The following is a 15,763-nucleotide window of genomic DNA, read 5'->3' as shown; positions in this document are numbered from 1 at the left end:
TTCATCCATGTTGTATCAATAGTTTGTTTCGTTTTATGGCTGAGTGGTGTCCTTGAATAGTATCCCACATATAGGTGCACCACAGCTTGTTTATGCATTTACTTGATGAAGGATATCTTGGTTGCTTCCCCTTTGTAGCAATTATGAATAAAGCATTCACCTGCATATAGGTCTGAACTTAAGTGTTCAGGTGAGCATTAAGTTTTCAGTTCTCTTGGATAAACACTTAGGAGTAGAATTGCTGGATCGTGTATGGTAAGTTTACATTCAACTTTCTAAGAATCTGCCAGATTATTTTCTAAAGTTGTATGTTTTGTACTCCTACCGCAAGGAATAAGGGTTGTTTTTGCTCTCTCTACATCTTCATCAGCATTTGTCAGGTTTTTTTGTTTTTAGCTTTTTAATAGGAATATAGAAGTATCTCATTATAGTTTTGATTTGCATTTAGCTATTGAACATCTTTTCATGTTTATTTTTCTTTCTTTCTTTTTTTTTTTTTTTTTTTTTTTGAGTTGGAGTCTCACTCCATTGCCCAGGCTGCAGTACAGTGGCAAGCTCACAGCCACCCCAGCATCAACATGGCTCCAGCGATCCTTCTGCCTCAGCCTTCCAAGTAGCCAGAACTACAGGCATGCGCTACCCCGCCCGGCTAATTTTTTATTTATTGTAGAGACAAGGTCTCACCATGTTGCCTGGACTGGTCTCGAACCTGCAGGCTCAAGCAATCCAGTCACCTCGGCCTCCCAGAGTGCTGGGATTACAGGCTGAGCCACCAAGCCTGGCCTCATATGTTTATTTTTCATTCATATATCTTGGTGTTTTTTTTTCATGTCCCCCCATTCACAATACAGACCAGGCACAGGGCCTAGGCTGAGGTGATGTATAGGGTAGGTTTGCTGTGCCTCCTCTTTCTTTACAGTCAGTGTAAGAACATAGCCTGTGGTAAGCAGCGGGAGGCCTTTTTTGTGAGTTACAGTCACTCCGTCACCCTGGCTGGAGTGCAGTGGTATGCTCATGGCCACCCCAGCATCGACCTGCTAGGCTCTGGCGATCCTTCCATCCCATCTTTCCAAGTAGCCAGAAGGCGCGTGCTACCATGCCCAGATAATTTTTTTTTTTTAATTGTAGAGATAAGGTCTCACCAATTTGCCTGGGCTGATCTCGAACTCACAGGCTCAGACAATCCACTCACCTCAGCCTCCCAAAGTGCTGGCATTACAGGCTGGGCTTGAGCAGTCCTCCCGTTTCAGCCTCCCAGGTATCTAGGACTGCCGGCATGTGCCACCACACCTGGCTAATTTTTTTAATTTTTGTTTTGTAGAGATAGGATCTTAATATGTTGCCCAGGCTGGTACTGAACTCCTGGACTCAAGCAGTCTTCACACCTTGGCCTCTCAAGTGCTAAGATGCATCTATTCATATATCTTCTTTGGTGAAGTGGCTTTTAAAAGTTTTTGTCCATTTTAAAAATGGGTTGTTTGTTTTCTTGCTGTCAAGAATTTTTTATATTCTGGATATGAGGACTTTTGCAGATCTGTGATTTGCAAATATTTTCTCCTAATCTGTGTCATGTCTTTTTTTTTCCCCCCTCTTAACAATGTGTTTAACAAAGAACATGTTCTTGCTGGGCGTGGTGGCTTGCACCTGTAATCCCAGCACTTTGGGAGGTGGAGGTGAGAGGACTACCTAAGGCCAGCAGGTTGAGACTGTGGGGGCTGTGAGTATGCCACTGCACTTCAGCCTGGGCAACAGAGTGAGACTCTGACAAAAAAAAAAAAAAAAATAGTTCTTAATTTTGAAAGTCCAATTTTTTCTTAAATTGATCAGGCTTTTGGTGTTGTATCTAAAAACGAATTCCCAAACCTGAAGTCATACAGGTTTTCTCCTAGAAGCTTTATAGTCTTGTTTTACATTTATGTCTGTGACCCATTTTGAGTTAGTTTGGATATAAGGTGTTAGGTATGTGTTTAGGTGTATTCTTTTGCTTATGAGCATACAATTTTTCCTATATCATTTGTTGAAAAGGCTCTTCTCAACTGGGCACTGTGGCTCATGCCTATATCCCAGCACTTTGGAAGGCCAAGGTTAGAGGATTGCCTGAGCTCGCAGGTTCGAGGCCAGCCTGGGCAGCTTGGTGAGACCTTATCTCTACAATAAATTTTAAAAAAGAAAAGGCTCTTCTCTTTCTGTGGAATTGCTTTTTACACTTTTGTAAAGAGTCATTTGAGCATATTTGTGAGGGTTTATTTCTGGGTTTCCTATTCTGTTCCTGTATATTTATCCTTTCATGGATACCGCCTTGTCTTAATTATTGTGGTTGTATAGGAAGTTTAGAAATCAAGTAATGTGAGTTCTTTTTTATCTTCAAACTATTTTTGTCTTCTTTTTTTTTTAAGTCAGGGTTTCACTCTGTCACCCATGCTGGAGTTCAGTGGCATGATAACAGTTCACCACAGCCTTGACCTCCTGGGCTCAGGTGATCCTTCTGCTTCAGCCTCCCAGGTAGCTGGGACTATGGGTGTATACCATTATGCTTGGCTAGTTTTTTTACTTTTTGTAGAGACAAGGTCTCGCTGTGTTGCCTTGACTGGTCTCAAACTTTTGGGCTCAAGCAGTCCTCTCACCTTAGCCTCCCAAAGTGCTGGGATTATACTTGTGAGCCTCTACACCTGGCTCTATTTTTATCTTTAATGTGCAGCTCTTGTAGGCAGCATATAGTTGGTGTTGCTTTATATTTCCCATTTCTATGTCTTTGCTTCCGTATGAATTTCTTTTGGTCTGTTTCCCAGTTGACTTTTTCCCTCTTCATCTACTCTGCGTTTTTGTTGTTGTTGTTGTTTTGAGTCAAGGTCTCACTCTGTCACTCAGGCTGAAGTGCAGTGGCATGATCACAGCTCACTGCAGCCTCCACCTCCTAGGTACAGGTGATCCTTCTGTCTCAGTCTACTGAGTAGCTGGAACTACAGGTATGTGCTACCACACCCAGCTAAATTTTTTATTTTTTTGAAGAGTCAAGGTCTCACTGTGTTGCCTAGGTTGGTCTTGAATTCCTGGGCTTAAGAAATCCTGCTGCCTCAGCCTCCCAAAGACCATACTCAGTCTTCTGGTCTTCTAGTCTACTCTTAAGTTCATCTATTGACTTCTAAATTTCAGTTATCATATATTTCATCCCTAGGAGTTCTATTTCATTTTGTTCTTTTTCAAATCTGCTTATTAATTTGTATAGTCTTTTGGTCCTTTTTCATACTTGGTATACTAATCTTTTTTGACAGTTCAGGTATCTAAAGTCTTTATATGTCTCTCTTCTTTAATTGGATTTCTCTTGTGATGTTTTATTTTTGTGTCGTTCTGATTTCTTTTTTACCCTGTATTCATTTTTCTTGGAACTTTATTTGTGGGAATTATTTGGATCTCTTTCTTTAGGTAGAGCATAATTTGATTCTGCTGAAAGTCTGGATGCATTTCCAACCCTAAACCCCTTTAAAACTTTATATGCTTAAGGTTTTTGCAAAACACACACACCCATATAAATCTACCTTGTCTTTAAGGATTATTTAGGGGACAATTTTTGACAGCCTTGTGTAACAGAGGTCTGAGACAAGAAATTAATTTTGTTTGATGTTTATTTTTTATTGATCCAGGCACTGAAGACCCCTTTGGAGCTCTACCTTTATGAGGGAAGATATCTTATTAGAGCTCTGTTCTTGGGCTTGCTCTAAGCTTTTCTCCTTTCTCCTGTGTCCTTTTGTCCTTTGTAGCTGTTGGGCTAGAATGCTCAAATTTCTCTGCATTCAAGTGAAAGCTGATCTGTGTTTCAGCTTTCATTTTATTTTTTAATTTTTGTAATTTTTATTTATTTTTGAGTTGGAGTCTCACTCTGTCACCCAGACTGGAGTGCAGTGGCCACTCCTGGCCCCCGCAGCCTCGACCTGCTGAGTTCCGGCAATCCTTCCGCCTCAGCCTTCCGAGTAGCTGGAACTACAGGCATGCACTACCACACCTGGCTGATTTTTTATTTATTGTAGAGATGAGGTCTCACCAAGTTGCCCAGGCGGGTCTCGAACCCGCGGGCTCAGGCAGTCCACTCACCTCAGCCTCCCAAGGCGCGGGATTACAGGCTGAGCTACCGAGCCCAGCTAGTTCTAGAATCTTAATTGTTTGATATATGTGTTTTACAAGATATCTAAAATCTTGGCTAGTTGTTCTTACTTGAGGACAAAACCACCCCCACAGGGAAGAAAGTGTTTTAAGTATGTACATGTGATTGGTTTTGAATTTGACAGTGATGAGAGATATTATTGTCATATAGCAAATAGAAGCTAGGTATGCTGAAGGTCTTACTGCATTGGGCAGTCTTGCTCAGTTAAGAATTGTTCTTGGCTGGGCTCGGAGGCTTCCCCTATAATCCCAACACTTTGGGAGGCCGAGGTGTGTGGACTGCCGGAGCCCGTGGGTTCGAGACCAGCCCAGGCACCTTAGTGAGACTGTGTCTCTACAATAAATAAAAAAATTAACCAGGCGTGGTAGTGCTTGCCTGTAGTTCCAGGCGTGGTAGTGCTTGCCTGTGGTAGTGCTTGCCTGTAGTTCCGGCTACTTGGAAGACTGAGGCAGAAGGATCACCGGAGCCCAGCAGGTTGATGCTGGGGTGGCTGTGAGTACACCACTGCACTCCAGCCTGGGCGAAAGAGTGAGACTCCAACACACACACACACACACACACACACACACACACACACACACACACACACAAAGAATTGTTCTCAAATACCAATGTTACCCTCTTTGGGAACCACAAATCAGCAGTTCCCATCCTTTTTGGCATCAGGGACTGGGTTCATGGAAGACAATTTTTCCACGGACTGGGGAGGAGGGCATGTGGTTTTGAGATGATTCAGATGTATAACATTTAATGTGTACTTTATTTCTGTTATTATTATGTTGTAATATATAATTAGATAATTATACAACTCATCATTTGAAAAAAAAGAGGCTGGGCTCGGTGGCTCAGCCTGTAATCCCAGCACTTTGAGAGGCCAAGGCAGGTAGATTGCCTGAGCCTGCAGGTTCGAGACCAGCCCGGGCAACTTGATGAGACTTCAACTCTACAATAAATTAAAAATTATCCAGGCATGGTAGCATGCACCTGCAGTTCTAGCTGCTTGGAAGGCTGAGGCAGAAGGATAGGTGGAGCCCAGCAGGTGGACACTGGGGTGACTGTGAGTGTGCCACTTCACTCCAGCCTGGGTGAAGGAATGAGACTCCAACTCAAAAAACAATAAAAAAAGAGGCACTGACAGAAGTGGTAAAGTAATGTATGGACCACACATGGGCTAAAATAAGTGTCAGATTCCGACTTAAAGCCTGCCATCAAATGTAGCTACATAATTGAAGTACATCACTCACTGATAGGGTTTTGATATGAGTCTGCAAGCAATTGATTTGTTACGGTCTGTGCAGTCCAACCGTACTGCTAATGTTAATCCGTACTTGCAGCCACTCCTTAGCGCTACTTCCTCAGCTCCACCTCAGATCACCAGGCATTAGAGTCTCATAAGGAATGCACAACCTAGATCCCTCACGTGTGCAGTTCACAATAGGGTTCGCTTTCTGAGAATCTAATGCTGCCGCTGATCTGACAGGAGGCAGAGCTCAGGCGGTAATGCAAGAGATAGGGAGCAACTGTAAATACAGATGAAACTTTGCTTGCTCAACTGCCACTCACCTCCTGCTGTGAGGCCTGGTTCCTAACCAATCTGGGGCCCTGGGGTTGGGGCTCCTGAACTACATTATTTACTGAGAGCCTATTCACGTTTCTTATTCAATAGGTGGATAGATGGATGAATTTACAATGATAAATATATATACATATATTTTTTGAGTTGGAGTCTCACTCTTGTTGCCCAGGATGGAGTGCAGTGTCACAGTCACAGCCACAGCAGCCTCGACCTGCTGGGCTCAGGCGATCCTTCCGCCTCAGCCTGCCAAGTAGTTGAAACTACAGACGCATGCTACCAAGCCCGGCTAGATAAATATTTTAATAACATTTTTTCTCCCTCAAAGTATAATGTAAGATTAGGATATTGTATAAATTATCCATTCTTGTGTAACAAATTAAACCTCAGTGTCTGAAAGCAACAAACCTGTCACAGTTTCCATGGTTTAGGAATCTGCTAGTTGCTTACCTGGTTGGAGCTGGTTCAGGGTCTCGCATGATGTAGTAATCAAGGGCTGCTGTCATCTCAGGGTGCTGTGGGGAGACAATCACCTTCAAGCGCCTCATGTGCCTGTTGGTAGGCCTCAGTTCCTTGCCATATGGACTTCTCTATATGGTGCCCTCACAACATGGCAGCCAGATTCTCCCCAGAGGGAGCAAGAGAGAACTCCCAAGGTGGAAGTTGCATCCTTTTATAACCTAATCTTGGAAATGACATCCCATCACTTTGCACTATTCTATTCAGGGAAGTGAGTCTATAAGTACAGCCCATACTCAAGAGAGGATACACAAAAGCATGAATACCAGGAGTCAGGGATCACTGGGGCCATCGTAGAGGCTGCCTACCACAAATAAAAAAGAAAGCCTGTATTCTACAAGACCTAATGAGAATCACTTCAGATTTAACAGGAATGGTGCTTTTCCAGATATCGTTTGAAGATGTGGCTGTGGATTTCACGTTGGAGGAATGGCAGCTACTTAATCCTCTTCAAAAGAATTTGTACAGAGATGTGATGTTGGAGAACTATACCAATCTAGTTTTCTTGGGTAAGGACATTCTTCTGATGTAATTTAGTATATGACCAATAACTGTGGTGCCTCTAAGATGTTTACTCTGAATATGAGTTTCAGATGTCAGAGATTCTTTTGATTTCTATACCAAATTGAAAGATCTCATGCACTTGCTTTATTTCACAGCCTTTGTAATTAAACATTCTTTGTTTGTTCTTTTTTGAATCAGGGTCTCACTCTGTCACCCAGGCTGGAGTGCAGTGGCGTGATCGTGACTTGCTGCAGCCCTGAGCTCCTGGGCTCAGGTTGTCCTTTCACCTCAGCCTCCTGAATAGCTGGGACTACAGGCATGTGCCACTACACCCAGCTAATTTTTAAAATATCTATTTGTAGAGACAAGGTCTCACTATGTTATCTAGGCTGGTCTCGAACTCAAGCAATCCTCAGGCTTCCTCATTCTTCATATTTAAAAGTTTGTTAGCCCAAGCAGTTGGGTTCAGGTCCTCTGTGTTTCTAACCAACAGGTCATCAAATTACCATACCTGATGCAATTTGCAAACTGGAACAAGAAGAACCATGGATAATAGATCAAAAACTCCTATGTCAGAACTTTTCAGGTGAGAAGTAATCATGTTTACAGGACATAGTGATGACAGGTGAATACCTTTGAAGTGTTTATAAAATTATGTTTAAAGTTCCTAAATTCTGGGAGGCTGAGGTGAGTGAATTGCCTGAGCCCGCGGGTTCGAGACCCACCTGGGTAACTTGGTGAGACCTCATCTCTACAATAAATAAAAAGATTAGCCGGGTACGGTAGCACGCGCCTGTAGTTCCAGCTACTTGGAAGGCTAAGGCGGAAGGATCGCCAGAGCCCAGCAGGTCGAGGCTGTGGTGGCCAGGAGCGGCCACTGCATTCCAGTCTGGGCGACCGAGTGAGACTCCGACTCAAAAAAAAAAAAAAAAGTTCCTAAATTCAAGACTGGCAGCATGAGTTCTTCCTGATTTTCAGTTAATGCTCTATATCCTGGTCTCTATATCAGGATATGTCTTCTTTGCTGTGGAATTTGTAATGAAATATATCCCCCTTTACCCATTTGGTGGCACACATTGATGGCCAGTCACTTAGGACCCTGCATTCTTGGATAAGGTGCTGCTTTGGCCTCCTTTCCTTCTTCTTCTCAGCCCCCAATCTAGTATGTGGAGGTAGACTTTTTTCCTCTTCTTTAAGAATTCGTTTCTTTTTCTCATTTTAGATAATACTGATTACCTCTGAGTTTATTTTTAAACTTTTATTATTTTTCTTTTCTTTCTCTAATTTGGCTTATTTGTTTTAAACCCACAAAGTACAAGGTGAATCCATAGATATAGAATAAAAATCTAATCCCATTAACATAATAAGATTCTGCCTCTTCCCTTCCTCTGTGGAGACTAAGAACTTTGAAGTCAGCTTTTAATACATTTTTCTTGTGCATTTGATGTTTAGCTTCTCTAAAATTCCTCACTCATTTATCAAATAGTATGATGGGCTTAAGTCCCTCATTACTTGCTGTGTTATATGTAAACTCCATTTATGTTGCAGAACCTCATGGTATGGCAACATCTTACTTATCTAGTTTATTTTCTGTGCCCAGAATTCATGGCGAACTCCATGTGAACTAATTACTGTCTCAGTGTCTTTCATACAATTTTCTCTGCATCTGGGCCTTTGATTACAATATGCTTTCTCCATTTAGCTACTACCCCACTCTTCAGTTTGAACTTTTTTTTTGAGTTGGAGTCTCACTCTATTGCCCAGGCTGGAGTGCAGTGGCACACTCACGGTCATCCTAGCGTTGACCTGCTGGACTGTGGCTATCCTTCCACCTCAGCCTTCCAAGTAGCTGGAACTACATAAGCACATGCTAACCACACCCAGCTAATTCTTGATTTATTGTAGCGATGGGGTCTCGCCAAGTTGCTCGGACTGGTCTCGAACCCATGGGCTCAGGCAATCCACTTGCCTTGGCCTTCCAAAGTACTGGGATTACAGGCTGAACCACCAAGCCCAGCCAGTTTGAATTGTTTTTTTCACCTCCAGTGAATGTTCCTCGACTCCCAGCCTTGTCTAAAATCTCTACCACTTAGCATCTATATCATAAGAACTCAGAACTGATCAGACATTATCTGTACTTCCCAAAACAATGAGTACTTAAGATTTTTTCTCACTGAGAGATTGTCAATAAGTTATACTTTTCTATTCTCTGTGGAATTTGTGTTGTGTAATTATTAACTGTTTCATTAATTGGTTATTATGGAGCCAAGTAAAGCAAAATCATTCTTATTTGTTGAATTCCTCTTCAATACAAAGATTTCCTTCTAAATGTGCATCAGCCTACCTTGGATAATATTTGAAATTACAGTTGTCTAGGTACCATTTACATTAGCTCTGTGTATATGTAGTGTGCTAAAGCTATGGAGATAGAGGTTATGTTTCTCAACTAATTTAGAACCACTGCTCTAGCTGGTTGTGGTGGTTCACACCTGTAATCCCAGCACTTTGGGAGGCAGAGGTCAGAGGGTTGCCTGAGCCCAGAGATTCAAGACTAGTCTGGGCAACTTGGCAAGACCTTGTCTCTACAATAAACTTAAACGTTAGCCAAGTGTGGTGGCACACGCCTGTAGTTCCAGCTACCTGGAAGGCTGATGTGGAAGGATCACTTGAGCCTAGGAAGTCGAGGCCGTGGTAGTCATGTATACTACTGCACTCCAAGCTGAGTGACAGAGTGAGACTCTCACTGAACAAAGCAGAAGCAAAACGCACTCTCTTATGTGGCATGAGAGGAACTTAAAGGAAGTCATAAAATAATCTTGAAGCATAGAATTTTAATTTAAAAGAAAATACAGACTATAAAATGTTTGATAATTCAGTATTTTAACATGGAACATTTGTGTTAAAGTTCAGATAAATTTTCAAGACTAAGGATACAGAAAGGAACTTCTTTAGAAGCTGAGTGATAAGTAAACAGTATTTATCCTGTATGTATTGAGGACTTGTTATGTGCTGTGCAGGAGGGGCACATCAATGAAAAGTACAAACCTGTTCCTTCCCTCCTGTGGTTTACATTTCAGTTGGAGAGACAGAAGTAATATGAAGGAAATAAATGGGATATTTGTTAGTGAGCTGTCAAAATGATGAATGAACCAGGCATGCTCAAAACTGGCAAGAGATGCCAAATAGAGGAACAGTAAATGCAGAGGTTTGAAGGCCAAAAAGATCTTTGTAATAATAGAAGTGGGAAGGAAAACAGTGTGACGGACGAGTGGTGAGTTCCTGTAGTTGCAGTGACTGTGAGAAAGCTGTCTCCCAGAAATGAAAGCTCATTACACATTAGAAAACGCATAAAGGAGAGAAGCCCTGTAAATGTAGTAACTCTGCAAAAGATATCTTTTGGAATTGAAGGGCTGGAAGAAACCAGATCATGCAGGGACATGCATGCCATGATAAAAGTTTGAGTTTATCAAAGGGAGCAGAGAATGTGAAGATTACTGTGTGGAGACCAGAATTGTGAGCTAGACTGAAGGCAGGAAAATAAGTTGGAGAAGCAGGATGAAATGGAGGTCATATGGGCCACAGTGTGGCAGAAATAGAGACTGGAGACATTTACATGCACCCCTAAATAATACCAATAAAAGATGGTCCACTTGTTTTCCAAAATGACAAGATTCTTAAATTTCTTAAATATTTTTTTTACACAACTATCTAAACCTTTGCAGATGAGTTACTTTATTATTTAATTTATTAATTTATATGAATATGGCTGGGCTTGGTGGCTCAGCCTGTAATCCCAGCACTTTGGGAGGCCAAGGTGAGTGGATTGCCTGAACCTGCAGGTTCGAGACCCGCTTGGGCAACTTGGTGAGACCTCTTTCTACAATAAATCAAAAAATTAGCCGGGTGTGGTAGCACACGCCTGTAGTTCCAGCTACTTGGAAGGCTGAGGCGGAAGGATCGCTGGAGCCCAGCTGGTGAGGCTGCGGTGGCCGGGAGCAGCCACTGCACTCCAGTCTGGGCGACAGAGTGAGACTCCAACTCAAAAAAAAAAATATATATATATATATATATTTTTTGTTGTTGTTGTTGTTGTTGTTGTTTGTTTGAGTTGGAGTCTCATTCTGTTGCCCAGGCTGGAGTGCAGTGGCACACTCATGGCCTACTTTACTTTTTGATGATATTCTTTACTAGCAATTGTGAAGTGACAGTCCCAGGAAGTACTCTGAAAGATAAAAGATTTGGCAAGTTCTCAAACATAAAATACCAACTACTTCTTTTCTGAGGGATAATTATTTTGGGGAGAAAAAGCCTCGTGTAATTCTCAGATATCAGAATTTCAGAGGAAGCATCACCTAGAGCTACTGATACAGAGGAGAATAAAAGGAAGACTTGATCTTAATATTTTGGGTGTAAACAAGTAAAGATTATGTTATTCACCACGATGAAAAAGACTATGGAGCTCAAAAGCAAGAGTCACGTAGACAAAGTGTGTGATCCACTTGAAGAGCTTACAGAAAATTGATTATGAGATACTGAAGCAATGAAAAACAATAATACTAAATTAAAATCACATTAAGCTATGTGAGTAAGAAATATATTCATCTAGGCTGGGCTTGGTGACTTAGCCTGCAATCCCAGCACTTTGGGAGGCCGAGGCGAGTGCATTGCCTGAGCCTGCATGTTTGAGACCAGCTAGAGCAACTTTGTGAGACCTCGTCGCTACATAAATCAAAATTAGCCGGGCATGGTAGCATGCGCCTGTCATTTCAGCTACTTAAAAGGTTTAGGTGGAAGGATTGCTGGAGCCCAGCAAGTTGATGCTTTGTTGGAGCCCAGCAGGTTGATGTTGAGGTGATTGTGAGAGTGCCACTGCACTCCAGTCTGGGTGACAGAGTAAGACTCCAACTCAAAAAAAAAAAAAAAAATGTAAGGTAGGCCAGGCAGGGTGGCTCAAGCCTGTAATCCCAGTACCTTGGGAAGCCAACACAAGAGGATTGCCTGAACCCAGGGGTTCAAGACCAGCCTGGGCAACTTAATGAAACCTCATCCTCATCTCTACAATAAATAAGAAAATAAGCCGGGTGTGGTAGCGTGTCTGTAGTTCTAGCTACTTGGAAGACTGAGGCAGAAGGATTGCCTGAGCCCAGCAGGTTGAGGCTGCGGTGACTGTGAGCGTACCACTGCACTCCATTCTGGACGACAGAGTGGGCTCCAAACTCAAAAAAAAAAAGTAAAGTAAACAAACCCTTTAAGGCTCACTTTAAAATACTCTATAAATGGCTATATTGTGGAAATCACGAACAATTAACTGCATCATATCCAGTATTTTTTCTAGTATACCATTCAACAATGTATACTAATGTACTTTTTTTGTTCTTGTCATTCACATTCTTAACTACATTGTGAAGATGTTGGGGGTTCTTCTTTGTCTTTTTCCCTTATCTTCTGCTACTAACATTTTGGACACATAGTACATAATTATAGATTATTACTAAATAAGGAAATTAACCATTCCAGTAATTGATGAGAAATTGATCCAGACACTTTTTATCTCATGATCACTGTTGCTTGAGTATATTCCATACTTTTGTTAGTTAAAAGTTCATATTTTTAAACATTTGTAATTTTGAAATCCATTTTCATTTCTGTTAAAGTTTTAAATTCCCAGCAAGGAGACATTATTTGAGGGTTTTCTTTTTTTAAAGTGGGATCACGGCTCCATTTCAGAAGATTTAATCAATAAGCATAATTGTTGAGGAAATTTTATAATATTAATAAGCATAATTGTTGAGAAATTATATAATATTCTTTTTTTTTTCCTTTTTAGAAGAACTCTGGCTACATAATAATTCTAAAATGCAGCCCCAAGATTATCAAGACAAGCTTAAGAGTATGGAGAGAGGATATGAATATGTTTTTGAGAAAATATTGAATTCAAGCATAAACTTTTTTCATTTAGGAATGAGATCCCATAAATGTGGCACAAGTGAAAAAAGTTTGAAACATCCTTTTGATTCTCTTATTCCAAAAAATAACTGTGGAAGAAAGAAACTTGATGAACTCAATAAGAAATTATTATTCTGTATCAAACCTGACAGAACACATGGTGGATTAAAATACTGTGAGTGCAATAAATGTAGAAGAGCCAGCAGTGGAGAGTCATGGCTCATTGCAAATCATATAAAACATACAGGAGTTTATTTATGCATGGAATGTGGCAAAATTTTTCATAAGAAGTCACAGTTTATTATACACCAGAGAATTCATACAGGAGAGAAACCCTATCAATGCAGTGAATGTGGAAAAGCCTTCTCACAGAAGTCACTGCTTACCATTCATCAAAGAACTCATTCAGGAGAAAAACCATATGGGTGTGGTGAATGTAAAAAAGCCTTCGGTAGGCGGTCACTCCTCATTTTACATCAGAGAACTCATACTGGAGAGAAGCCCTATGAATGCAGCGAATGTGCAAAAGCCTTCAGCAGAAAGTCACAGCTTAAAAGACATCAGATAACTCATACCACAGAGAAACCCTACAGCTGCAATGACTGTGGGAAAGCATTCTCCCAGAAATTAAAGCTCATTACACATGAAAGAATGCATTCAGGAGAGAAGCCTTATGAATGTAGTGACTGTGGAAAAGCATTCTTTTGGAAGTCACAGCTTATTACCCATCATAGGACACATACAGGGAAGAAACCTTATGCATGTAGTGAGTGTAAAAAAGCCTTCAGCAGGAACTCACTCCTCATTAGGCATCAGAGGATTCATACAGGAGAGAAACCCTATGAATGCAGTGAATGTGGTGAGGCCTTCATCAGAAAACCACAGCTTATCAAACATCAAATAACTCATACAGGAGAGAAGAACTATCAATGCAATGACTGTGAAGAAGCCTTCTTTAAGAAGTCGGAGTTAATAAGACATCAAAAAATTCATTTAGGAGAGAAACCCTATCGGTGTATTGAATGCGGGAAAACCTTCTTTGGGAAATCACAACTCCTAACACATCAGAGAACTCACACTGGGGAGAAACCTTATGAATGCAGTGAATGTGGCAAAGCCTTCACCCAGAAGTCAAGTCTGATATCGCATCAGAGAACACATACAGGTGAGAGACCCTATGAATGTAGTGAATGCAGGAAAACCTTCAGTGAGAAGTCAAGTCTCATTCATCATCATAGAACCCATACTGGAGAAAAGCCCTTTGAATGTAACGAGTGTAGGAAAGCTTTTGCCTGGAAGCCACAGCTCCTTAGACATCAGAGAATTCATACAGGGGAGAAACCCTATGAATGCAGTGAATGTGGGAAAGCATTTGTTCAGAAAGTGCAGCTCATTAAGCATCAGAGAAATCACACAGGAGAGAAGACCTATGGATGCAGTGATTGTGCAAAAGCTTTCTTTGAGAAGGGACAGCTCCTTATGCACCAGAGAATTCATACAGGAGAAAGACCATATAAATGTGGTGAATGTGGGAAGTCCTTCACTAGAAAGTCACACCTTATGAGGCATCAAAGAATTCACACAGGAGTCAAATCTTATGGATGCAAGGAATGTGGGAGCACCTTTAACGGGAAGTCACAGCTCATGATACATCAGAGAAGCCATATAATATAGAGATCATATAATATAGACAATGGAGTGAATGTGGAAAGCCTGCTATCGGAGGTCATATATATAGAATATATAGAAGAGAAACACTATTGAGTCAGTCATTGTTGAAAAACCTTTAACTGAAGTGTGAAAAGCCATGAAACAGGATTCACAAAGGAGAGAACATTTTTTTTTTTTTTTAGTTGAAGTCTCTCACTCTGTCGCCCAGACTGGAGTGCGGTGGCTGCTCCCAGCCACCACAGCCTCGACCTGCTGGGCTCCAGCAATCCTTCTGCCTCAGCCTTCCAAGTAGCTGGAATTACAGGCACACAATACCATGTCTGGCTACGTTTTTGATTTATTGTAGAGATGAGGTCTCGCCAAGTTGCCCGGGCGGGTCTCAAACCTGCGGGCTCAGGCAGTCCACTCACCTCAGCCTCCCAAAGCGCGGGATTACAGGCTGAGCCACCGAGCCCGGCTAGAGAGAACATTTTTAAAGTAGATAACACATAAAATCCTTCTCCCAGTAGATTCAACTCATTAGACTTGGGATGGCTTATCAAGGTGAAAATCTTGTCACTATTGTGATAGTACAGAAGTTTTTAGTCAAGTTATAGCTTGTTAAACATTTAAAAGATATAAACAGGAGAAAAATGCTATTGTAACAAGCAAAAGATTTCATCAAGAAAGAACAACTCACTGTACACTAGAAAATACTTACAAAATGATATAATGAATGTTTTCTCTTTTTTTTTGAGTTGGAGTCTCACTCTATCGCCCAGACTGGAGTGCAGCGGCCGCTCCCGGCCACCACAGCCTCAACCTGCTGGGCTCCAGGATTCTTCCGCCTCAGCCTTCCAAGTAGCTGGAACTATAGGTGCGCACTACCATGCCCGGCTCATTTTTTGATTTATTGTAGAGATGAGGCCTCGCCAAGTTGCCCAGGTGGGTCTTGAACCGCGGGCTCAGGCAATCCACTCACCTCAGCCTCCCAAGGCGCGGGATTACAAAATGAGCCACCGAGCCCGGCTATGAATGTTTTATATTAGAGACTTCATACTGAGGCGTAGTCTTAATAATTTGATGAATTTTGCTGGGCATGTTGACTCATGCCTGTAATCCAAGAACTTTGGGTGGCTGAGGCGAGAGGACTGCCTGAGCCCATGGGTTTGAGATCAGCCTGGGCAATTTGGTAAGACCTTGTCTCTACAATAAATCAAACAATTAACTGGGCGTGGTGGCGTGTTCCTGTGGTTCCACTACTTGGAAGGCTGAGGTGGAAGGATCACCTGAGCCTAGCAGGTCTGAGGCTATGGTGACCATGAGCATGCCATTGCACTCCAGCCTGAGTGAGATTCCTACTCAAAAATAATAATAATTTGATGAACTTGATAAGCATGACCCTATTGAAA

General features: G+C 41.7%; 1 protein-coding gene across 2 annotated transcripts; it reads left to right on the top strand.

Annotated features, from left to right (window-relative positions):
* Positions 1-6,624: 6,624 nt before the first annotated feature.
* Positions 6,625-14,433, top strand: ZNF605 (zinc finger protein 605). 2 transcript variants are annotated; one of them, XM_021715006.1, is made up of 3 exons: positions 6,625-6,760; positions 7,249-7,341; positions 12,586-14,433. In XM_021715006.1, exons 1-3 carry the CDS (start codon positions 6,625-6,627, stop codon positions 14,373-14,375), a joined length of 2,019 nt encoding a protein of 672 aa, XP_021570681.1. In that variant the 3' UTR covers positions 14,376-14,433. The 2 variants fall into 2 exon arrangements, with proteins under 2 accessions (XP_021570681.1, XP_021570682.1); XM_021715007.1 differs by lacking the exon at positions 7,249-7,341.
* The last annotated feature ends 1,330 nt before the right edge of the window (positions 14,434-15,763 follow it).

The sequence above is a fragment of the Carlito syrichta genome, unplaced genomic scaffold, assembly GCF_000164805.1.
Source record: "Carlito syrichta isolate Samal-C Ts95f unplaced genomic scaffold, Tarsius_syrichta-2.0.1 Scaffold306507, whole genome shotgun sequence".
NCBI classification, from domain to species: domain Eukaryota; kingdom Metazoa; phylum Chordata; class Mammalia; order Primates; family Tarsiidae; genus Carlito; species Carlito syrichta.
The sequence above is the reverse complement of the archived record's forward strand: the minus strand, read 5'-3'. Positions and strand labels throughout refer to the sequence as shown.

Coding starts and splice junctions, on each gene's coding strand:
- ZNF605 (XM_021715006.1), top strand. CDS start 6,625: ATGGTGCTTTTCCAGATATCGTTTGAAGATGTGGCTGTGGATTTCACG. Junction 6,761..7,248: donor TACCAATCTAGTTTTCTTGG/GTAAGGACATTC, acceptor TCTAACCAACAG/GTCATCAAATTACCATACCT. Junction 7,342..12,585: donor CCTATGTCAGAACTTTTCAG/GTGAGAAGTAAT, acceptor CCTTTTTAGAAG/AACTCTGGCTACATAATAAT.